This window comes from Dermacentor albipictus, chromosome 5 (assembly GCF_038994185.2).
Source record: "Dermacentor albipictus isolate Rhodes 1998 colony chromosome 5, USDA_Dalb.pri_finalv2, whole genome shotgun sequence".
NCBI lineage: Eukaryota > Metazoa > Arthropoda > Arachnida > Ixodida > Ixodidae > Dermacentor > Dermacentor albipictus.
In genome coordinates this window covers 73,805,032-73,830,802 of record NC_091825.1, presented here as the reverse complement: position 1 = coordinate 73,830,802, position 25,771 = coordinate 73,805,032, and the positions used below count along the sequence as shown (strand labels likewise).

General features: G+C 44.3%; 1 protein-coding gene across 1 annotated transcript in view; it reads left to right on the top strand.

Annotated features, from left to right (window-relative positions):
* LOC135899746 (gastric triacylglycerol lipase-like) overlaps positions 1-20,309 on the top strand; it is a 42,275-nt gene extending 21,966 nt beyond the window's left edge. The window contains exons 2-6 of the mRNA XM_070539404.1: positions 5,211-5,421; positions 10,707-10,818; positions 11,290-11,440; positions 18,730-18,822; positions 20,247-20,309. Of these exons, the coding sequence (XP_070395505.1) occupies positions 5,211-5,421; positions 10,707-10,818; positions 11,290-11,440; positions 18,730-18,822; positions 20,247-20,309 (630 nt within the window). The remainder of the gene's footprint in view (positions 1-5,210; positions 5,422-10,706; positions 10,819-11,289; positions 11,441-18,729; positions 18,823-20,246) is intronic.
* Positions 20,310-25,771: the final 5,462 nt, after the last annotated feature.

Genomic DNA, 25,771 nt, shown 5'->3' with positions numbered 1-25,771 from the left:
TCATAGATGACTCCTATTATTGTGGCACCATTCGTTGGCATAATGGGTAGGACCTTGATGTTTCCCAGCTGCGTTACATGTTGTAGTATGGTCAGCGCGCTCGGGTTCATCACATCGGTTGCCAGGATGTTTCGCCTAGTGCTTATCCTGACATCCTTGATTTCGTTTGGCACAGTGTTTTAGAGATACACAGAGAGTGCTTGCCTGTTGAGGACGCGCAGGTTGTCGGTAGCGTTCTGTGGCACAAACAAGATGGAGTGAGGCCATCGTTGAGGCGCTGTTTTCACAGTGTTCGAGCTGGACGCCGAAGATGAGTTGATAATTCTTCGTTTGGCCTTGCGGTATCGTACAAGTCGAAAGCTGTCTTCGCAGGACTCGTCACCTGATGCGGAGTACAGCTCTGTGTCCTCGCTACCACTCGACGTATTCGCTTGCTTCCTTGAACCGATGTCCGCGGGTGAACGGGAACCGGAGGATCCTCGGGGTGTTGCACATCCATCACCGTGACGGAGGGCTCTATAGACCCCACAGGTGCAGTGAGAAGTCCAGAAAAGCACAGAGACGGGCGAGATGTGTTCCACAATAGAAGCACTTCGTCTTCTTCTCGCTGTCATTCTATATAATGTTAGGTGCTTACCTGCTTAATCTCATCTCTATATTACGCGCCTATGTGCACAAAAAAGACAAGAGATCTGATATGCAAGAGATTCAATATGGTTCTGAAAATGGTTTGATAGAACTATCATTACCGCAAGTCATCATCTATGTCGCCAACTCTCTTGGTGTTGTGTAGAGTTCGAGAACCAGTAGGCCACCTGGATGCCATTTTTCGCATGGCAGCTACTGGATTCAGTGAGGCGTAGTCAGGCCTTGAACGGCGAAAGAGCGCCACCGCAAGCTTTGAGCCAACTCGTCACACTGGGATTAGCAATGTCGTTGCAATAATCGTAATGTCGTTTTGACCCCATCATCTGAGTTTTGATGCGATTAGCATTCTGAGGGTCCTTGACGCACTTTCCATGGGCTATCTAAATGTGTTTTTCAACCGTTTAATCACGAACTTGGGTCACAGGGTAGTGCATGGTCTAATGTGTAAAGCATAGGCTCGCTGTGTTGTTGGGACATGGTTGAAAACTAACCGTACGACCTACATGGGTCAGTGGGCATGGGACACTGAGTATGAGATCCCGTACACTTCACACTTTGCTTACACATTACCCGCAATCTTTTTTAAATTTCCTCAAATATGAACGTAGTAAGTTATCTAGTATTTGAGCTTATTTTGCAGGGAACCGTTCAAAACAGGCACATAACATTTCTTTACGCAACTGTAGCCGCACTAACAGCTTTGCTGTAAAATGTTTAAAGAGACAAGCTGTAGCCTTCGCGCTCTAGCACTAACGCAGAAGGAATGTTTGTAATGCATCCGGCCTAGCTGTGCTATTTGTCCACTCATTCAACTGCTTTCCGCTTATCGCGGAAAAGTGTGGCTTATTGTAGCATACCTGTTTTCCGGTCTGCTTTAGCTTTTCTTTCTCATTGCCTTAACTGAACTGAACGAGGGTTCAGTTCTTGTTAGCCATGTTTGAGATCTATGCATGTCAGCGTAATATTCTGGGGATGAAAAAGTAGCCCTTTTGTCTTACCATGGCCAGCTGGTTCAAATTTTCTGTGTTGCTTTTGTTTTGTGGTTCACCTGTATCGTCTCGGTTCCACTTCGACGCTGATTCACTGAGAAATGTGGTGAGTTGTTCCGTAAGACTTCCTTAGGCTTCACGAATGCGTCGAATAACTTGAAAATACTGCACATGAGTCTAAAGCTACGCCAGGTCACTTGTAAATAGGAAGCGTACAGTGTTTTTTTTTTCATAGAAATGCAAAACCTTTAGTGCAGCAAGTTTTTTCCACAGTTTTGAATTCGCACTGTACATTAGGTCAGATCGTATGACTCCCTAAATTTCAGTGCTTTCTTACAGACCCCTTCAAGTCGGCTACCTTGCTATGTTCTCAGACATTGAAGGTATTGGTAGAGAACGCGTATGACGTAGTTTCTCCTCAAGAAGGACGCCGCTGTATTACTTCTTCTGTAACGTCAATTCGGACTTTAACAATCTGTTCAGTCTATTCCTTTTATGAGACGCTGTCATAATTGTGTTGTGTCTCGATTTGATTGTGATAGCAAATATGCAGGTGCTGGAGGAGCGTTGGTGTTGTCGCCGTCGTCGTGGTGTGATGACATCAATGACGCTTGTTGTGGCTCAGGCGAGGTGGGATAGAAAAAGATAAAAACATTATTCAACACGCCACCCTGCCTGGGGCTAGGGTGGCGGTATAGAAGGTCTCCAGAGATGTGACAGATACTAGTCTGAGTTTGGCAACAAAAACGACAGTGCCAAGTGAACCCCCCCTCACCAACTGCTCAATCGGCTATTTAGCGCATCCACAGCAGCGTTCCACCATCCACTATTGGCATGAGTATCACATGCACAAACACTAGGGATTCTCCTCTGCAGCTGCGTCGATACAGTATTCTTGTGCATACGGTGTTCCGAACGTAACAGACAATGCACTTCAAGCTACAGACCTTGACAGTTCCCCTTTTTGTTTCATCTCATGCAACATTGATCTACGCTGCCTGTAAAATCATTGACGACGCCCCCCACCCCGCCAGCATTGTGAGACGCCTGGTAGCTGGTAGAGCACTCTTTATGCGGTGCAGCAGCAGTAGTTTGCGCGCTGCGTCTCACCACCACGCTGCTTCCGCGCGTTGTTTGAACGCTATCCCAAGAGCTTCCTCTCAACGCTAGAGCTTGCTACGCTTTGCATTGAAAATGATCGAAAAGTTAAGCATCTAGCTGTCGGAAGAACCTAAATTTTGTTCCTCATTATATTGAATCAGCTTACGCAAGCTTTGAATGATGGAATTTAGAGAAGGAAAATCATAGCACAGATGGTTTTCCGTTTCCAAGCCATATTCTTAGGAGTTTGAAACAGGAACCCATTGGCTACGAAACACGACCGCTCTACCATGAAACCACCCGGTACGTTTAACTTCTTCTATAGTTCAGAAATGGTTTTTTCGAGTCACAATAAAAACAACGGCATGAAATCTTCCGTGAATGAAAGTAAACATGGAAAGGGCTAATAAATCAGCAAATCAGCAAATTATTTTGCACTGTTTTTTCACTGGTAGGAAGCCTTAATATGTAAACATAAATAGTTGTAGAGCGCCTTTGTCTATAAAGTTCTGCTTGCTTTGGTGGTTTACAGTGCGAGCAGATTGAGGCTGCAGAACACTATTAGGCAATTTCATGGCCTCGGAGACACACAGCGCCACGATTTCGGGTACTATTTCGGGTACGATTTCGGGTACTACTTTCGATGCTCGCGTACTAGACTACTACGTAACGTACTGTATACTGGTACACGCCTCTGTTTCGGTGAAGGAGCAGAGGCCCTTGCAATCCATGCTCCAACTTGGATTTTAAAGCTGATAATTGGGCAAGTTGGTTTACATTTCTCGTGATGAACGCAGTACAGTAAAACACAAAGGCGGACAGGTCTGCTTGCACAGGCACAGCGCAACGACAGTTTGTGAGCAGTGCACACCTGTGTTCCGGTGAAGGTAGTTCTTGAGTAATGCTTTTGGTAATGCTCTTTTTGTCATATATGGCTGGGGTTGGTGGCTTGAAAATTCTGCCTTAAAATAATTCAAGGCTGTATGTTGAAGGCAAAATTTTGAGGATGGAAGCCAGGAAGAAAGTCCAGATTGTCGAGGACATGCTTACAATCATGTGAGCTTCTGGCCTCTCTGCCTCGCCTCTCTTCTATTCCTACAATTTATCCGTTCAGCCCAAGTTTGACAATGCGTTAACCCCCCCCCCCCCCTCTCCTCCTAACTTATCCAGCAGTGAACCCTGCTAAACTGTACGTGAAAGACGTACATGCACAGAATAAACGAGTACAATGTTTTAGTTCAATGTACGTATAGATTTGGCCCGGTATTTTGGAGCGATGCGTTTAGAGATGCTAATGTCCTTCGGCGCTTTTCGCTTTCGCGGGTGGTGGTGTTTGACGCTTTGCCCTGGGGGGAGCGTCGCTCGAGCACTCATAAATGCGAAAAGTACTGAAAGGCATTATCACCGGAAAAAGGCATCGCTTCAATATCGTGGCCCAAGAAAAGAAAATATTTTCATCCAGCCGACTGCAGCATGAAGCTACAAAGAAAAACAATAGTATACAGCTGAAGCAAGTCATGTAGTAGTTCATCGACGCTAAGCGGTTGTAGAACGTAACAGCAAAATTACGCGTTGCCCACGTCCACATGTATATCTCTCCTGAATGCGTGCTTTGAGAAATCGTGAGGAGTCCTTTCGCGAAGTCGCAGTGCTGCTGAGAGCGGCGTAGCGTCTGCCAAAAAGATGGTGTACGAACTTCAATCTATCAATCAATCTATCTATCTATCTATCTATCTATCTATCTATCTATCTATCTATCTATCTATCTATCTATCTATCTATCTATCTATCTATCTATCTATCTATCTATCTATCTATCTATCTATCTATCTATCTATCTATCTATCTATCTATCTATCTATCTATCTATCTATCTATCTATCTATCTATCTATCTATCTATCTATCTATCTATCTATCTATCTATCCTATTTCCACCATTTTTTTTCGTTGACACGAGTTGTATACCAGCTTGGGCCACTGGGTATGTCCTGGCTGCTGTCTTGCCAAGCAGACAACACGGCAACTGGCCATGTGTCCCATTGCTCAAGGTGCTGCTACCTGCTGCTTCATCTATAAAACAACTTGGGTCACTGGGTCCATACAAGCAACTCAAACCTAGTAGATACCATTCTCATGAAAATCTCTACCAATACTGAGTTTCCCATCAGAAATTATATGTGTACGACCACGTGAATGGAAACCTCATTACCGTTGGTAATCTTCCTCCAAAGATGTCTCATATTCATGAGCTCCCGCGCTGCAGGAGTGAACTCCTCCGTCAATTATGGCTGCTTTACTGCCTCTTCTTTTTTAGCAAAAGGCTGCATCAATTTCAGTACAGTGTCTACCCGATCGCTTTGTTTTAAAGAAGCTTTATTGCATACATCTTGTACATTCTAATTTGGAACAGTCTTTTACTACTCAATATTCCTGATATTTCTGATACTCAACGCCTTACTTTATTTACAAGTCGGAGCTCATCGTGAGCAAGGGCTACCCCGTGGAAGAGCACACAGTGGTCACTGCAGATGGCTACATCCTGCGCATGCAAAGAATACCACGGGGAAGGAATGAGCCTGTGGTACTCGGCGCCAACTACTGCAAACCAGTTGTTCTCGTCATCCATGCTCTCGCAGTTTCATCAGCCGACTTTGTGATGAATTTTCCTGAACAGAGCCTGGGTAAGTAGCATTTATTGCAAACTCACGTTTGGAGTACAAGGCTGCACGAGAAATTCACGTAGCATAAAGAACAGAGATATTGCTTTGCCGCTGGAAACGAATATTTTATGGCCCGAATTTTGTCACTGAAGTGAAGACTGTGTATTTAACTCATCTATGTGACAACAAACAGAAAAGGAATAAAGAAAGAAAGTCTTAACACAATGTCTGGCAGCGTATCAAAGCTTTTTCAGAAGAAATGCCAGTTTCGGCCGAAAGGCGAAGCATGGATTGCGACAGTAATAATATACACACTATCGGCCGCATCAACTTAGAAATATTCGCTTGCTAACTGAATTAACACGCATAATCTAAAGCATAACACATCACGCTGAATGAGCGCGGACACTCTTTCGCCGTCAAAACTCTCGTGTGAGCAAGCGGGGCAGCAGCAGCAAGAGAAGTGACCTTCTTGCTTTCTATCGCTTCAACGCAAGAGCGAGAAGAACACAGCGCGCACAAAGGTATGAGGCGTCTGCAGATGCCTTTCAAGATGCGGCGCTCGCGACCATGCACCGCCGCGCAAAGTACCCAGTTGCTGGCGGACTAGAAGCCGTCCCTTTTATGCGAAGCATATTACTAGAACTCAACCCAGCTCCTCAGGCGCGGCGGTGTCGCCTTCAATACCACGTGACACCGTGACGTCTCGACAGAAAAGAAACGGGGCTCCAACTCGCGCCGTCGCTCGCGGCGTCGCCTTCAAGGCTGACCACGTGACACTGTGACGTCACGACAGAGGACAACGGGGCTCCAACTCGCGCCGTCGCGGCGGTATATAAGCAGCTGCGCTTGCCTCTGCTAGACACTCACGAGGTGAGATGCCTCCTGGAGACAGAGCTGCTCGTTGGAATGAGAAGCGAAGGTTGCGGCGTGCTACAGAAACTGTTTCTAGGTGGCTTTGCTAGGGCGCAGCGACTACGCGCCCCGCATCGGACGCGGTGAGCGTCGAGCAACGCAGCGTTCGGCGCGACAACGAAATGTGCGCCTGAGCAAGCGCCGCACGCCTCAAGGCCAGAATACATGGAGCGAATATGTGACGAATAGTCGGCGTTCTACGCCCGGCGGCGTACGCACGACGCGCGGCGGCGGAGAAAACGTCGTTACGCCGACGACACCGGCTTTTCTGCGACACGAGCTCCTTAACGCTGTCGCGTTAAAATAAAGGCTAGTATGCTTCGCATCCTGGGCTTAACCTTAGCTAAGCCACAGCCAGTTTTTTTTTTTTTTTTGATCCCACGCGGCCTCATCGCTTTCTTCCTTATCAAGCGCGAGATTGAGACGCGATCGTCAGTTCCCTTTGCACCCGGGTGCCAAATACGATGTTGCTGCTAGAGCACAGCGCCACCCCCCTTCCCTCCCCCCCGACGGCCTTTTGTGCTTCGGAAGCCAGTGCGTTTGTTCTCCGCTTTCCTCCTTAGCGCGCACCAGACTGAGCCTCGATCCACGGATTCCCTCAAGTGATTCCACTCGCACATACAGCATACGACGCGCGGTGACAGCTTTTTGCCCTTGGACTTTAGGCAGAAATTCACGGCAACACCGACGGCAAAAATGCGTCTTTAGTGTCCTTATAATTGCTATCACAATAAAACGATTCCCCTTGAAACTACGCACCCGCTGTTATTCTCGGGTGTTCCTCTCCCTCCCTTGTAACTTCAAACAACAAAGTATAAGTGAACATAATTTCGCTGTTGTAGACCCCACTACTTGTGTGGAAGTCGTACTGGTGTGGAAGGTGTGGAAGTGTTCTTCAAGTGGAAGTTGTTTGTCAAAGGCCACCGCAAGTCGTATATATGCACGAAGCACACGCGTGCCACACGCTATAAATTGGCTCCGGGACAAGGCATTTCTCTTATTGACAGACTGATCAGACCTTGGAACAATAGGCCACCGAAGGTTATTCGAATCATCAAAAGTAAGCTCCAGCCACCCAAGAAAGCCTTAGAATAATAATAAAGGAAGAAGGGACATTCGGAAGCGCTTGTTTACAGTTTAGCTAATCTCTGGTGTCCGGCCGGTTGTCTTGAAGAGTGCGGATTGAGTAGGATTTCTGTTGCATAAATTTACCAAATGCTCCTAATTGATGTGTGGTTTCGCTTACTCATATACCAGGAGTTTATTTTATTTTAATACTATAGCAATTACACTTCAGGCGCTTTTACGCCATCGGCATTACTCCCATTGCCGTGCTGTCCAGATGTCGACGGCGGGTGACAGAATAAACCTTGTTTTCCTTTTTTTGAAGAAAAGCGTAGGGGCGGATGGAGAGGGGGATGTGTATGCTCTCCCGTCCCAGCAGGGACAGGCGATTTGATGGGGCATTGCTATATGCTGCTATATAAAAAAAACTTAAGTGATACTTGGGTGTTAGGTGTGTGGGTGCAAAGAATGAGTAATGAGAGGGGTAAGGAAAGTACGATTCTGTAGTGGGTGCCTCAACATATATTTGTGGCGCGTACTATAGGCAGACAGAGAGGTGGTTGTGCTAGGCGTTGGTGTCTATAATGCTTACAAATTTCATTAAATGTGACGAGTCCGTATTGGTGTTTGGCGGGCAATCATTAACTTCTAGAGTTCGGCCCGCATTAGCAGGTGGTAAGTCTGTGAAAAGCGACGCATAAAATGCTCGCGCGTGGTATGCCTCTAGAGAGGCAATACGCGCTTGGCTCCAAAAACGACTAAGCGCAGTGAGCACATCGTCAACACTATGCTGCTAGTATTTTAAAGGTCGTACGCCCACTAACCTCCCGGGACTTACGTGGGAGAACACTTATCAACTATACCCGTTTTTAAGACGCTTTTAGTTCAATGTAACATATGAGTTGTAATAAAGAGGCTGATAGTTTGTGCTCGGCATTCGAGAATTCACGAAAACTACTTAAATTTGTGAAGCATTCGAGTAAAACTAATACTCCAAACAAATAGTTGAACGATGACGGCACGGAAGAGTATAGTACGATAAAAGCTGCGTGGAAAAAAAGCTTCAACACAACCTGCGTCCGAAAAAGTGGAATTATTATATATATGTAACAGGAAGCATTACACGCATGCTTTAGAAAGCGAAACACAAGTATAACATCACACGTTTTGATTTCCTGTCCAAACACCTAACCTGTCAGTAGATGTCTGTCAGTTGATGTGGTTTTCGTGTTACACACATAACTAGTGACGTCCAAAAAAAGAGGCAGAGTAATACCTTAAGTGGGGTAGTATTTGTGTTGTGTTTTTGACAAGGAAGATGGTTTTAGAGCTTCGCATAATAATGATTTTGTTTTCAAGGCAAAGACAGCCACTGACTCAGTAGATGATCACTGGTATGATGACATCCTAAAGGATGCAAAATCTAGGGCAGAATATCTGTGCAAGAAGTGAAATTTAGCAAAACTTGCAGATTGTTGCTAAGAACAATAAGCCGGCGTTGGACATATTTTTCTCTTCTTCAAGAACGCTCAAATCCCACAAGTCATGTCGTGCAATGAATTCAGGAAGTGATATATCACAGGAATTTGTGGACTCTACTCGCAAGACATTTAGAAGATGTTACCCGTGTATTACAGCATAATGTCCATAAACTGCCCCAACTAATTCAGCACTTCCTAAAGCACAAGATTTGGGAGCTGTATATATATATATATATATATACATATATATATATATATATATATATATATATATATATATATATATATATATATATATATATATATATATATATATATATATATATATATATATTACTCACTATCGCACAATGAATTGCTTTCTTGTATTGAAGATTGTATTTTTGGATAAGGTGTTGTGTAGTTTTAAAGCAAATGAGGTGTAAGTGATCGGGGATACTTGGACATGCTGCGGCTATATTTCTGGCCGACGCTTGCTAAGTGGAACGGTGAAGTGCTTTAAGAGAAGTTTGTATGGGCTCATCGAGTGCATCGTTCTTAAGCGACTTGATCCTGACTCTCTTATAATATTGTTACCTTTAAGCAGCGAGATGCGCAAATATTGACACCTTTCACGTCTGCTGACAATTTCTTGAGTTCAACTGTACAACAGGCGTACTATAGTCCACTAGAGACGTAGCACAGGATGCCGCTGGTTTGGAGCATGTAGGCTGAAATAGCGATGGAGTTCACGTCAATTGCAGCAAATCTATTGCGTCCAAGCATCTAGTCTCGCAAGCATGACTGTGTAGCCATTCAAAGAAGGTGTCGCTTTCACCAAAACATCGCAGGCAATTGACATTCTTTCGCACTGTAGAAAAGAGCATGTGGTTTAAAATCCTGAACCAGTAATTTCCATTTTCTCTGTGCATATTTAAATTTTTTGAATGTTTCTGTTGTACTTCATCTTGCAATTTTACCATATTTCTTATGTCTTGTTCAATTGTACTGTACTGGGGTTCACTAGTGCCATGTATCTTATTTAATTGTACGTTAAGTGCCATATTATAACATACGTTGTTTATCTTTTCAAAAGCCACTAGTGCCAACTCTGTTTATTCTAGCAACTTAAATATTAGGCTTCGGCAAAGGTTTATGCAGTTGTTTCTAAAACTGTTCCATCTCTCAAACATTTAGATAGGGTCCTACAAAAGTAGATAGCTGTGTTTCAACAGTTGTAAATGTGCCAGGCAGAAAATTCAATTATTCAATTAACCGATCAAACACACTGAATAGAAAAAGAATAATCGAGTAAAGGCTAAAATGATGAATGATTAATCGTTAACCGAATAAAATAACTAATCAACCATCCCTAGCAGCAGCAGCAGCAGTAGCAGCAGCAGGCGGCAGGCAAGGTCAGGAAACTGCGGGATGATTCGCAAAAATTGCTTCGCTTTGAAAGCAACAAATCCAGTTCAAGAGTGGTAAGCTCTATAGGTGCTGAAATCTCGTTGCAATGTGCGAGTAAAGCGCTTATGACGCATTTCTTGCAATGCAAAAATCGACAGATCCCGGCCTATGTACAATAGCTACCACATGGCTACCACATTTGCACTGTTTTTTTCAATGCAGTCCCAGTTTCTTGATTATCTGAGAACTGAGGTGAAACAGCGCGAAAAAGACGAGGACACAAGGAAACAAATACCATAAATCAAGATCTTACTGATGCAAAAATCTTGATTATCCTTCTCTTCAATCGAAAAACTTCGCTATGTAATACTAATTAGACGTCGTAGCGTGTTCATTTTCTTCTGTTCTATTGTTGGAAGAGATGTGCTCGTGTTTCGTTTAACTGTCTCCGCACAGGATTTGTGCTCGCCGATGCTGGTTATGATGTCTGGCTTGGCAATTTGCGAGGCAACGAGTACACCAGTCATGTGACGTACAAAAAGTCTGATGGGATGTTCTGGCGCTTCAGGTGAGACCGGTGTTTTTCACTTCAAAAGAGTCATATATATATATATATATATATATATATATATATATATATATATATATATATATATATATATATATATATATATATATATATATATATATCAGACATGTCGAAATCATTCTGAAATTGCTTCTCAAGGCCGAATTTTGTCTGCGACAATGTGAAATAGTGATCTCAGTAAAGCGACAATTAGAACAAGCTAGTTGCCTGCATTGTATGTCTTAAGCAGAGGCCTTTAGTACTGCCGCATGCACTCCATGTTTTCACGCGTTCTTAGTGCGAATAAGGAACATAAATCTTTGCTGGGATACAGAAATTTCTTCCTTAAATTTAATTGCGACGCTTGCAGCAATCTAACTCAGCCTATATTAAGTGTAACATTACGTATTGCTCACAGCAGATGCCACCATGTTTATGATATTACCTTTTTCCGATTTTTGTTATTTGCAGCTTTGACGAGATGATTATGTATGACACTCCCTCAATGATTGACGCAGTGCTTGGTCGCACAAACAATACAAGGCTGCTGTACATAGGCTTTTCCCAGGGAACACAGGTTCTGTTTGGCCTTCTGGCACAGCAACCGGAATACAACAAAAAGGTATAGCTCATTTTACAGTGCACCCTAAGAGTGTCTCCTCCTTTTACTTAATGTAACGAAAATAATGGAGTTTTAGTCCCTTTGTAGTATGAATGGGCACTACTGCTCACATAATAATGATGACTAATTATACAAGAATGCAGAGAAATGCCACCAGCTTGAAAAAATCAAGAGCGGACTGAAGAGTGTTAACGAGGTCACCTTCACTTCTAGAAGTATCGGAGCACACCGAGCCAAAATCGAGGGCTTGTTGTTCAGCCACAATGCGCACAATTTATTACACAATCTTCGGTTTAATGCTGAAGGACATTGCTCTGTTTCTGATCTTCGGTTACTACTATTACAAGATAGCCGTTAAACCGATTCAGATACCCTTGAACCACATCTGTCGCCAATACTGGTTTCACGCTTTCTTTCAAAACACATTTAAGTACGCGTTTTTCGCATCATTCGTGGAGCTTTCTTCATATTACTGCTTTGTACCAGAGAGGCGGTGAGTGCTCGTCAACGCTAACGAACAGAATGCAGTCTAAAGCAGCACAGAGAGGAGAGATTCGCTAGTGCTCATGGCAACAATTTGGGGATTACTGTAGTACACAAATACTGAAAATGTTAACTGTAGGAATGAGTACTTGCACAAGAAATGTACATAAAATTAATGTCCAAAGCTTGCGGGGCTGTTAAAACGAAATCAAATAGAAAAACCCAAAGAAGTTGTGGTACGCTTGGTCTATTACTGTATGTGTACAAAAGAAAGAGCAGTAGAAGCGGTTACACTTAACGTGCTGGTAGATATTTACGCAAATATAATTGTGCACAGGGAAACAAAAGTATTATAGAACAGGAAAAAATTGATCTCGCGAACGGAGACCAACGATTTTTTTATACTTATTTGGGGTGTTCAAAATTAGGCTTTATGGTTATTCTAAAATTAGGCACTGGGAGGCTCGCGAAGATCACCTTTGCGAACAAGTTATGGGGCCAGTTAGACACAAAGTGAGATACTTAACGCGGCCACCAACCCAAATAACTAAATTATTGTAATTGACTCTTTATTGACTGCAGCAAGTATAAATGTTGGTATTCAGAAGTAAGAGGCAGTCGTGTTTCAACAGTCTCACTTGGAAGAATTCTAGCATTTCCATGTACCGAGATATCCGACTCCACATTTGAATCGTCGTTCGCATGATTAGGCATGCAAGACTATGAGGACTGGCGCAAAGCTCCTGCCTGATGTGACGCGGCTGTTGCATGTGGCGTTTGGTCTGACAACAGCCGGATGCACAGACGACGACGATAACTTTTCCCCTTCCCCTCAAAATCAATATATCACAGCGTGGTGTGGCATGAAGTTGTTCCTCTTGATTTTAAGAAAACTTACAGTACTTGGAAATCGGCAGTCCTTTTATTTGCGAAGCCCAGGCAAGGACCATGCCAGCTCGTCTAGTCATCATTAGGCACGCGTACTGCCCTCCGGCTTCTCCGCTCGCGTCATTATCTCGGCATGGCAGCTGCGGCCGTCGTTACAGGGTGCGCGGTCGGGTGTTAGGACAGCGGTTTCAGGTTCTTTGATTTTTTCATTTCGCCAGCCGAGAGGGAGGGAAAAGGTGACAGTTATCATCTTTGTCAATGCATCCACCCCGTTCTCAGACTAAACGCCGCAAGCAATAACCGCGTCACACCAGGGCGGAGCATTGCACCGATCTTCACTTGCATGCCTAGGAATGCAAACGACAATTAATAGTTGCAGTCGGATATCTAGGCGCACAGACACGCGAGAAGAATCCTTCCAACTGATACCGTGTAGAAACGTGACTGCCTATAGCTTTTCAATACAAACACACTCGCTTACTGAGGTCAACGAAGAGATAAATCCTCAATTTTAGGTAACTGGGCTGCTGACAGTGATAATTATCATCTCACTTTGTGTCCCCCTGGCCACACAACTTGTTCGCAAAGGTGGTCTTCGCGCGCTTCCCGGTGCCTGATTTTAGGAAAATTACCAAGCTTCATCTTGATCATCGCTTATATATATATATATATATATATATATATATATAGACAGAGAGAGAGTTGGGATCTTTGAATAAATCAAACGTTTATAGAATGGTAAGGAACGCAACTTTGCGATTATTTTCGATTTATTTGCTTAACAGATTTGGTCGCAAACTGACCTTCTACAAGGACTTTCATAGCCCTTCCAGAAGGTCGGCCAACTGAAAGAAACTGTTAGAACAATGTCTGGTCAGACGAGAAAATAATACATGATATTCCGAGTTAAAGTATATGGCTACTTCGGTCGTCTGACGAGATCAGGAGAATTATGTCTATATTAGATAGGTCAAAAGCGTGGCAGTTTGGGCGAGTTGGTATGTCATGACTGTTTTAGGCCTGTAGCACAGCACGGAAGAGCAAAAAAGGAAGCAGGTAGGGTAATCAAAGGGAACGGAAAACAGAGTGAGCGCTACTCTCTTTTCACTCTGTTTTCTGTTCCCTTTGATTACCCCTACCTCCTCCCTTTTCTGCTCTTCCGAGCTGCGCTACAAGCCTAAAACAGCTATATTAGATAGATTTAGTGGGGAGATCAGGTGGTAAACTATTAAGCGCTACAGCGGGAAGGCACTATTAGTGATCAAATTTACTAAGAGAAAGTACTGATTGACCTGCAAAAAGAAGAGTACAATAGTGCATGACGTGATATCACACTTAACGTACAAAGTGCACACTCAGACTCAGTACAAAGAGAAATCGTGTACGAAACAAAACGATAAAATGGGCCCCATACCATGTAATTTCCTGTTTGTGATTTATAGAGAAGGTCAGGTCCAACAAAAGTTTTTAAAGATAGCGTTAGGTTGGCCAGTGTTCAAAACTTCATACAGAATTGTGGCCTCTGCTAGTCAAGCTGGCAAATCATAGCGGATGTGAGAAGTCATAATCTGGTTGATCACAGGCACATGATAATAATTGGGCGCGCCGTATTTTACGCAGCAAGTATTTAGTGAATGCCGCATGTAGCTGAATTCAACTAAACAATGTTTCTACGTAGTATCTGAGTAAATTTACAAAAACTCTGTATTGCAGTTCTTGTTTCGATGCATAGCTATATTTTTTGCATCGTCGAACGTCGTTAGGAAAAACCATTCCATGGAGAGTTTCTTCACAATGTATCTTATGTGTTCGCTGAAAAGAGCAATGATGCGCCTTTCACCATGTTCATTGGCCTGCTTTTCCATTTTCTATGCCCGGCCTTTCTCGGGTAATCCAGTATGGCTGGGCACCCACTGAAATGCCTCATCATGTCAACGAGATGCACCTTTGTGGACATCTCGGCAATTGACCCAATAATTACAATATGTAATATCCCGGCACAGGTGCTACTCAGACGATGCGCCGCTTTTGGCAATGAACTGTGCTGCTTCGAGTATGACACATAGCTGTGCTGCAGTTGGTGACGTCAAGAGGAAAAGCTAGAGTTAAGTCGCGCACGCTGACCAATTCTGAACACAATACCAATCTGTATGCGTCTGTTTTCAGTGTGCTTGATCTTCGTCAAGTTGAAAGAAAGCAAGCTCGACAGTCACATAAAGGGGAACTTCACATTTCCTATTCATATCTTTTACATCAACATTCACTTGTGCATGAGGGTACATACATTGTAACTGTTCAGACTTTTAACGCCTCTATACAGGATCGCTTTCAGAATATCCGGGTAAGTCGGCATGCAAATGACACCCGCTTTTAAAAGTAGCCTTGTCAGTCGCTGTTGACAGTTATGCTGTGTAAATGTGCGGAAGTAGCGGTGTTAAATTAAATTAAAATAAATTATGGGGCTTTACGTGCCAAAACCACTTCCTGATTATGAGGCACGCCGTAGTGGAGGCCTCTGGAAATTTCGACCACCTGTGGTTTTTTAACGTGCACCTAAATCTAAGTACATGGGTGTTTTAGCATTTTGCCCCCACCGAAACGCGGCCGCCATGGCCGGGATTCGATACCGCGACGTCGTGCTCAGCAGTCTAACACCATAGCCACTGAGCAACCAGGGTGGGCAAAGTAGCGATGTGATTCCAGTTTTCGTAGTGCGTATATAGGTATAGTTCTCACCCTTCTGCCACGATTCGTGTCCTCCAGGTCACCTTCTGTTCACAAAGGCAGACACAAACACTCATTATCATTATCAAGCGTAGCACGTTTTCTTCTGACTGTGATATTCCTGCGAATACTAACAATGAATATCCGAGCGTGGAGAAAATGCAAGATGTTGAAAAGGATCCAGAATGACTTGCCCATCAAGAAGCCCAGAAAATGTGTCACATTCATTGCTTCCTTCTCCACCAGACGTTGTTAAGTTCTCCGTTGCAGATATCTACCCAGTGCAACTCCAAAATAGTCTATGCTTTTGTCAGTTTCCAAAAGATGACTGTCAATATCTCATATGTTTTCAGCGCTTTAGGTAAAAAAACTGCACCTCCGACTTATCTGTGCAGAGGCTTATACCACACCAAAAAAATTACACTTCTGCTCAAGTCAGCCTGTAATCAGTGTTGCAAAGCTTCAATCGATCTTTCCAAGGCTCAAATGTGAAAATCGAAAGCTTAGATCGACCACTGTTTGGCTGTCAGAAGGCCCTGGGAAAACAATGGCGTTACTACATCGAGAAATGTAGGGCTGACAGCACATTCTTGCTGCGCTCCGTGCGATAGCGCATGTTCAGAACTTCTCCAATCATTTCTTCCCACAAATATTTTGCTTTTTAACAAAAACTTCATACACAGCATGAACCCTTTCTTCAATATCAAGGGTCATGAGCTCTTCAAGAATTGAAATACTACCAACTGGTTTATATACGGGTTCTTTTAAAATAGAAAAATAGCCACCGCATGATTTCCCTGGAAATTTCTCTATAAGTACTTTAACATTTTTAGTTTGTGTTCATTGAACTTCTTTTCCACTGTACGCAACTGTTTAGAACGCCAGAGATACTGGAGCTTTCATAGGTTGGTCTAATAAGCAAGAAAAAGTACGTTTGCAATGCGACTTCTTCGAAGCTTTGTTAGTTTCTATTATATAGTGCGCGTAAAATGTTGTGTGTTTCATGAACACATGTTTTTCTGTTGTGGTCATGATACCCGTGCCTAGGCAGAAAACTGTAAATCTCGTTGTGTATTTTCGGTCACACACTAAAGAAAAAAAATCAGCAAGCGTCAGTCGCTCACATGTTGCTCCTGTGTAGCTCTTCTTCAGCTGTCCCTACTTTGGCATTTTATCCGCCCTATTTAAAGTGCTATGATAGATTCTCAGTAACTATTTTAGCCTAACAATAACAGCTAGAATTTTGTACACGTTAAACATGTTAGGCATGAGCAGTGCTTGAATCCGTGGCGAGAAAGCCATAATTGATTTGATACTTATATATGTCAACGCAGACGAGGTCACTGCCATACAATTCAGGTGGCCAAATGTAATGGGATATTAACTGTATTATTTCTACTCGTAAACTGTCTTTCGGTTGTCTTTTTCCTCATCTATTACCGTGATTCCCATATAGGCTCACTCCACGAAGCTTTAAGTCGCTGCTTCAAAACACCTCTTAAAACACCCTATTTTTGTTTGTACTTTTCCTTATCCCGTTGCCACCCTTGCGTGTCGAATCTTACGAGCAATGCTACCAATGTTGCAACAATATTCCGACGCCCGTGATTTTGCCATCCACATATCGTCAGCTGAATATTTGAGAAGTACTGTTAATCCGCATGTTATTGTGCCAAAAGACTGCATCACGTAACAAAATGGTCTTTTCCACTCCTATGCGCCCACGGAGTGCTTCACGCCGTAGGCGAAGACGGGTTCAAGGTTACAGACGATAAAAACAGTCGGTGCTCAAAAAATAATTAACGCACTTTACGGATGAAACCCACAACCTCGTTAGGAGACACGTTTAAGCGGAGGTCTCCGGATCAAGTTTGACAGCATGAGATTCGTTGACATGGACCTAAATCTGTGTACACGAGCTACTCTTTTTTTACATTTTTTTCCCTATTGTAATACGGCCACTGCGGCAAGGTCGGGACCTGCGGCCTCGAGCTCAACATTCCTACGCCATGACCCCTAAGCAATCATGGTGCGTAGACGCTCCTTAAAGGCCAACTGCAATGAGGTTTCGTTTTACCTCATTTCTTTTAAGGAAGTATTGTATAGCACAGAGGCAATTTGGGCGAAGCCGTGTGGACGGCAGTTTCAAAATTTTCTTGTTAGCAGCATTTAACAGCGCCTAGGTAGACCTCGTGTACCTCTGGTAGTTGCCGCGACGTCCCAGCCCAGCGCCTCCGGCTTTTTTCAGCGCAGCACTGGCAGCCGCGGGCGCTGCCCTATCTCGGAGGGGAGGCCGAGGAGCCACGTGTTGTAGGGCATGCGTCACTCTGTAGCAAGCGGTAATGGCGGCATTGTTTTCAGTTTCGGAATCGGAAACGGTATCTTTTGGCGAACTTTTTGGGGCACTTTCGCTCGTAGTTCAAAACAACGAATTTCGAAGCGACGACACCCTATATTTACGGCATCTTAAGCTAAGCGTTTCAGTTAGTCCGAAAGTTTATCGCAGTTGGCCTGCAAAGGCGCGAGCTATGTATAGCTAAGCTTTGGATTTCTGACTGGCTGAAGGCTTTGGCAGCCCATACAACCGGCAATGAGGGTTCCCTCGCAGGCTCATAAAAACTTAAGTGCTAAAATTATATATATGTATATATAATTTAATTATTTAGAATATAATAACGATTTCGTATAATTAGAAAAATAATTGCGTTAGCTTATATAAGATGTGACGAATATTAGTGAGCTGTTTGCTTTGGCTAAACGTAAAATTTTTAATGTTGTTCGCTGATATTATATGGACGCCGATGGTATCATCGCCAATGAATTTTCTTGCCAAAGCACGTATTCCGCGAAGCCTGTCGTTTTTTCAGCTATTACTTCCCCAGTCTGAGTCCTACTCATAATTTTTGAGTCCTCTGAGGAAAACCTAAGTAGGTGGTTGAAAATCTCCTTTGCTACTGCCAGTGTAGAGTAGTATTACGATACGTTGCTTTAGGCTTCATAAATTTATATTTCCCTGGTACAATAAATAATTTCATATTTCTGCATTTGACGGCACCAAACTTGTCTCTTGGGTGTTACCCCTGCTAGTACGTGTCCCATTGGTTTTGAACTGCTTGTTCTTGAGTGTAAAATTAAGCATATTATTTGTTAAATATAACACTGCCAATTTAAATGTTATAAAAATGTTGTTGCAGATAAGCCTATTTCTTGCCATGGCTCCCATCGTCTATTTGGGACATCTGAAAGCAATGTCCCATATGCTTGTGCCCTTCGCTGAGGTCCTCAGGGTAAGTGGGCCAACGACATTTCGTAACCACCAGTTTGGCAGCTAATTCAAAAGCAACTACAATTGTAGCCTACAAATTTGCCAGAGAATATTTTGTAAACTCGGACATCGTATTGGTCCGTATAAAACGCCATGATGGCCCGTATAAAATACAAGACGATAGCATCATCGCCACGCGCCGTTTGATGTATGCGCTAGGTGAAAGCACGAGAGGGGAGCCGAAGACCGTGGCTCAATCAGGCACCCACGAAGGAGGAAGGCGGAGAGCAAGCACGCCGCCTTCCGTCGCGCGAAAGGCCATTGGGGGACAGAAGTAGGATGGCGTTGGGCTCCGGCAGCAACTGCGTATTTTGGGAATGCGCGCAAGGTGAAATGATCGCGACACTATCTCGCGCGCGAAACAGAGGTAAGTGGGGGGGGGGGGTGCAGCTTAGGAGTCGGGGTGAGAGCTACTTTGCCACCAGCAACTGCGCGTTTTAGGCAGTTGCGCGCGGTTGAGCGCGCGCCCTATCTTGAAAGCGGGCTGCAGACCACTCATGAATTTGTGCATGGTATTCTCGCTGCTAATGGCGTTGAAGCGACAGACAGCACGAATTACTTCGCTCGCTGCTGCTGCCGCGCTTCCTCACACCACGTTCTGACAGCGCGTCCGCGGTCATCGAGTATGATGTGTTCATCTCCGAGTGTGCACGCATACACCATACTTTTTAATTCAGTTAGTGAGAGAATGAATGGAATCAAATGAAATTCCGGTGTTTTACGAGCCAAAAGCACTTTCCTATTACGAGATACGCCATAGTGAAGGATTCTGCAAACGTCCCCCACTTGGGGTTCTTTAACGTGCACCTAAATCTAAGCACACGGGTGTTTTCGCATTTCGTCCACATCGTAATACGGCCGCAAAGGCCGGGATTCAATCCCGCGACCTGGTGCTTAGCAGACCAACGCCATAGCCACTGAGCCACTGCGGCGGTTCCAGCAAGCGGATGTTTCTAAGTTTATACGGCCAATAAAACTACTATACTTAGTATAACTGTCTTCTAATGTGTCGCCTTTAGGGCGAAACTGTGACTTTTTCGAGACCATGGCCAATTGACCGGCCGTCATAGATATCTCTTACCAAGAAAGTGCTTACTTCACATTTGCCCGCTAGTCTTAAGTGCCGCATTGACACATTTCAACGACTTTAGGCGCGCATATACTACGCTACTGGGCTATCCGTTTTTCTAAGAGTGCACGCAGTTAGGAGCGTGGACGGGGCAATACGGCTTAGGCTAATTACTCTGCCTCCTTAGCTTGCAGGTGCTGCCTGTTTATTAGTACCTTACAGTGCCTAGTGTGCTGGGCTTTGTGGCTTTGGGCGGGATAAGATTGCTATGCATTTTTAACGCTTGCACTGTTGCACTTTTTGTATGTCGTTTTAAGACAGGAGCAAACACCTTCAACTGTGGTAAAGGAATGGGTGTGCGGGCAACGCGCAATACTTGAATGGCCCGCGCACCTCTTAAATGACGATCCTCGTGCAGGATTCATGTACATGCAGATCATACTAAAAGCCACTGTGGGGCGATTGGGCTGCAAATGTCGGGGTGCGTCACCGAGGGATAGAAAGCGTGGTTCCGTTGCCCTGACCAAGAAATTCTGTAATCAACTTGAGGTGTGCATCATCTGCTCTGCTGGTATGTGGTCGTGCTATTTCTTCCAGTTCTACCTTATATCTCCATATGTATGTTTCTTAAAAAAGGTTGTAAATACAAAATGCCTTCAAGCTACATCCCCTGTGCGCTTCCATCGATCTGAAGCATCCAGCCAACCTATCGCCACTATACTTAGCGGCGATATTCTTCACTTGCGTTGACCGTCTCTGGCGGTGCGTCTTGGACGCCCAAGTAGAGAAGAAAACATAAATCTTCGAGAGGGATGAAGAAGAACCTCGTAACCGTACAGGCAAGCTGTTGTCTCAACGACTGTTGCGGACGGAAATGCATATATAGAGCATATCTACCAGTGGATGCACTAGGTTCTGCATTTATCTGCTATTAGGACGTGGTGGCATGGTTGTCAAAAATACAGCAGGAGTGAAGAATGTCCTTCTTCACTTTTGCTTTATTCAGATTCTTTCTTGTGCAAGAAATAATCTGCAAAATTAGTCAGCAGCTACCGCTAGACGTCATTAGTCAATAGCTACCTCTTGGCGTCACTATCCAAGATTACGTCCTTTGGAAGTGAGCCGGTCACATTAGCAGCGCAGTTCGTCGGAATAATGCGGCTAATTCCATGCCACGTGGATGTTTATTGGCCACGGTCTCACACTTCTTTCCTTACGCTGACAGAGAAATATGACCCAGCGTGTGGACATCTACACGAACGAAAATAATCTGTGCGCGACTGTTGGGCAGAATCGCTAATATCTTTCAGAAATATTAGTGCTCGAAGCTACTTTTGTATCATTCAACAGAGCGGTGAAGACCAGGCTAGCATATGTGGCCTCTAACTATGTCCCAAGCACGTGGGACACCGGGGTACCCTGCCGTAGGCGCGTTGTGAATTTCTTGGAACGAGATGGTACCGCTCCTTGAACGGAATGATTATCACACACCTAGGCCAGTCGTGGTGGCTGTTAAGTCGATATAAAATTTGGTCTTGCATTAAAAATATACGAAGGCAAAAGTCAGAGCGTAAAAAGGTTGAATTAGGTAACGAAAGTTCGATTCACGGCGCTGATCTTCAATAATTGGAGGAAATTCCGAATCGGACAGAAGAGCGGAATCGTTGACATACCTGCAAACGTCGGCAGGTCCAATGGCACGCCTCGACAACTGAGCTCGATGCAAGTTACCCACCTTGTAGATGACTGCAGACAAGTAGTAAGTAAGAATCCGTGACTGACATGATCCGCAAAATACTTCAGCAACGTTAACCAACGCAGTGGGTAATTATCAATGATACGAGAAAACGTTCACACGTACAGGTAAGGGCAGAATTCGGCGATAACGCATACGATGGCGAGGCGCTCTTGTTTTCTTAAAAAATCATTTTGCTCAAGCAATGAAAGCGGGTTGCTGGCGTACGCTATGACACAATCACGGGACAGCACCGATCTCGTGGTCATTCGCATCAGCGTTTGAATTTTGTCGGAGCTGAAGGGTCAAATGGACAACGCCGCTGATGATTTCAGGAACTCCAGGAGTATTGACAATGCATTCGCTTGCCACGAAACCTAGGAAAAAAATGCATTGTTTTTGAGGAACTTGTTGAGAGAATGCCTGTTCAGGTAGAGCGACGAAATGCCGAAAATGTGCACACAATCCAACAAAACTGCAAATGTCGCTGTATGAGCCTGATGCAGGAAATTATACCGCGTAGCAGCAAATTTCGCAGAAGCCCTTTGAACACCTGCCGCATTGACAAGGTGAATTGGGATTGTTAATTCAAGCCATTTCCATTAAATACATTTACGACCAGCTACGCGGGAAACGGCCGTAATTGCTCAGGAGACCTGAACATAGCTACGAAATGTTAGCGGAGAAACGATCACATGTCAGCATATCATAGTCTCACTGACTGCTTAGGTGTTCGCAGAATAACGTCCATGGGGCATTAAACGGTCGCATGGTCATGGAACAAGCCAAAAGACATCTGTTTGAACTCGCACAGGAATATTCTCACTGTGCATCTCATCAACTGTGAGCTGCTGGTACCATGAGCGTAGTAATGTGGGCGAAAACCACGTAACAGAATGAAAACAAACGTGCGTGTCCTCAGCGCGGGATATTAATCTTGTGTAACTTGTTGAGGAGACGACACAGAACTACCAAGTGATGTCTTTTGGCAAAAACACGTCTGCCGATGCCCATGGACTAGATAAGGTCTTTTACCCGCCGTGGTTGCTCAGTGGCTCTGGCGTTAGGCTGCTCAGCACAAGGTCGCGGGATCAAAACCCGGCCAAGGCTGCCGCATTTCGTTGGGGGCAAAATGCGAAAACACCCGTGTACTTAGATTTAGGTGCACGTCAAGGAACCCGAAGTGGTCGAAATTTCCGGAGTCCTCCAATACGGCGTGTCCTATAATGAGAAAGTGGTTTTGGCACGTAAACACCCATAATTTCTTTAGGTCTCTAAAATAACTTTGATTGATGATTACGGCACGGTAGTGTGACTTAGCACTGAAGGCGGAGACGCATAAAAATGACATGACAGGACAATATTTTGGGCATGCACCTTGTTGATTTCATTTCGTATGGTCGTCCGTTCAGATGCCAGAACGCAATACTTATGGCAGCAAACGATACTCGTATAGCCGCTATATGCGGTGCTTTAGAACGGAGGTCTTACTTTAGCGTTAATTGCTAATGCAAACAAAGAATGTCCCGCTAAGAAATTAATAGAAGCTGAATTGATGTTTAGCGCACCCACAGGAGAACAGTCTGCTGCGCACATATGGCTGAAGTCGTCGCAGATTGTTGGAGTACTGGCGAAGCATTGTCATAAGAGGGGCAAGCCGAGCTATTTAACGCAGAAAACTGGTAGTCTTGACAGTAGGGAGCTTTCTGGGAGTGATGTAGTGCGGCCGCAAATGATGAGAGTATCCAATGTTGAGGATTGGAAGACAAAGGCGGTTCCGTAGAGCCCTGACTGCAGCGTGGGTGAAAAGGAAAGATGATGTGAGAGGCCGATGACCTGGTTGCGACACCAGGCGATTCTTCAGGTTGAGTATGAAGGCCGAATCCAGAATGCCAATCCCTCAGTCGATTATAACTGAATGGCTACAAAGAAAGCCGATGCACATGAGGGCATCGCCAGGACACGACATTAACGCAACCAATAAAAGCGGGTATGGAGAGCCGCACTACACACAGGTGCGGTGCGCATTCCAAAAGCGGTAGCCGAAATGTTATCGGCAACTAGCATGGTAGGAGACGTATCAGGGGTCAGTAGTTTGCTGAGCAGAAATAGCTGACAATCGCACAAGATGGAGGCCCGCGCCTGCTTGTCGGTAACGGCCGAAGAGCTAACGCCTTCGAGTGCAACATCCTCTATATCGTGGCTAGTAACTATGGTGACAAGGCGGTTTTTGGTTCGTTGTGGAAATACAACAATATATATTAGAACTTTACATTCCACGAGGATCAGCTGCATTGTCTTGCAGTTCATTCAACATGAAAATAAAGTCTTGCTGATTGTGAGAAATGCGTTACAAGTATTAGCAATGATAGCATAAACGGCTATAAAAAGCCTACAAAATCAATGTAAGAGTGCCACTATCGAACTTGTCAAGCCCACATAATTGCGTCTTAGTCATAGCGATGGATGCCGCAACGTTACGCCTAAAGTATGCTTTAGTATAGCGTCCGGTTCTGTGTTGCCTTTTTGCAGGCGATTGTATGGTGGTTCACCGGAGGAAGCTTCGCTGTTCGCACACCCCTATCAACAGCCGCAGCCATCAGGATCTGCGGTGGAACCTTCACAGTGTCTATATGTTTATTTTTCGTGGAACTTGTAAACGGCGTTGACTTGTACCAACTAAATGTGGTAAGCGTTGTGACACTAAGAAAACAAGGAACTTGCATAGTAAACTCGCACTAGGCAGCTACGGTCATTCAAGTAAAATCTAGAATTAAAACAATGCTCAAAACATGCACGCAACAGAGTAAGCTGCAGGTATTAGTGCACTGTTACATGTTTTCCCTTAGCGCCTTCACTCTGCATGTAGTGTTATTTTACTTTTTTGTCCTTCATTCTTGAAATGTTTATCGACTACAGCCGATTAGCTTTCACTTGACGATGCACTTCAAAGGCGCCGAAATACCAACGCGGATCACAGTAGTAGAGTGGATAAGCTTTTTTTTTACGTTGCATCTGTAACAAGTGCGTATAACGTTTAAATATTAACAGTTTTGTGAATCACGGAACATACACGAGTCGTTAAGATCACACCAAAGTTCAGTTGAAGAAATCGAGTTACATGTAGAGTAGGTACCATATGAAAGACAATAAAAAAACAATATGCTTGCTGAGTAAACGGAATAGCAGCTTGCAGCTCCTTCATAACCGGCTCAGTCATGCACTGAACCACACGTACAATGTCCGCGCTCAACGGATAGGAAGGCAGCACGTGCTCCACGAGAGCCTAAAATCTCCATTGCTTTGTTTTTTCGCGAAAAATTGGCCAAACGTTTGAGAGAAGAACAAATGCAGGAATATGTTTAACTATCATACCCATTCATGTATACTGCAGTTTGGCATTGCGGTAAAGAGAACCATTCCAGGATTATCCTATTGCGTGAAGGGGCAGGGAAGTTCAAAACGGCAAGAACCCCAAACAAATGAAATCTTTAATGCCATCTCCCATTTACGCGCAATTCATTAAACCAGTCTTGTCCAATTCTTCAGCATGGATGAACCAAGAAGAAAACAAAAATTAGCGCATGCTCGCTGAACTGAAATTATCTAAAATATGCGTAGCTTTATATCCAGCTTGTTCCCGTTGCTGTTGCGGCTCTTTAATACACGACCCGCCGTGTTTGCTCTTTGGCTATCATGTTGGGCTGCTGAGCACGAGGTCGCGGGATCGAATCCCGGCCGCGGCGGCCGCATTTCGATTGGGGCGAAATGTGAAAACATCCGTGTACTTAGATATATGTGCGCGTTAAAGAACCCCAGGTGGTCGAAATTTCCGGAGTCCTTCACTATGGCGTGCCTATCAGAAAGTGGTTCGGATGTTGGGTATGAGGCTCAGCACAGAACGTTCATGTACACCAGAAGGTAATGAAATGGGTGTACACAAATTGATGAATAGAATCACTACGCCTTCGGAAAATAAGGTTCTGACTCCGTAATTAGTAAGCTATCAGACTGTAGTCTCTTACGCGAAAAAGATGACGGCCGAAATATTGCTTTTGGCTCATGCTAAACTTTAGTGTCATTTTTACCAGCGTTTCAAAGATGCTT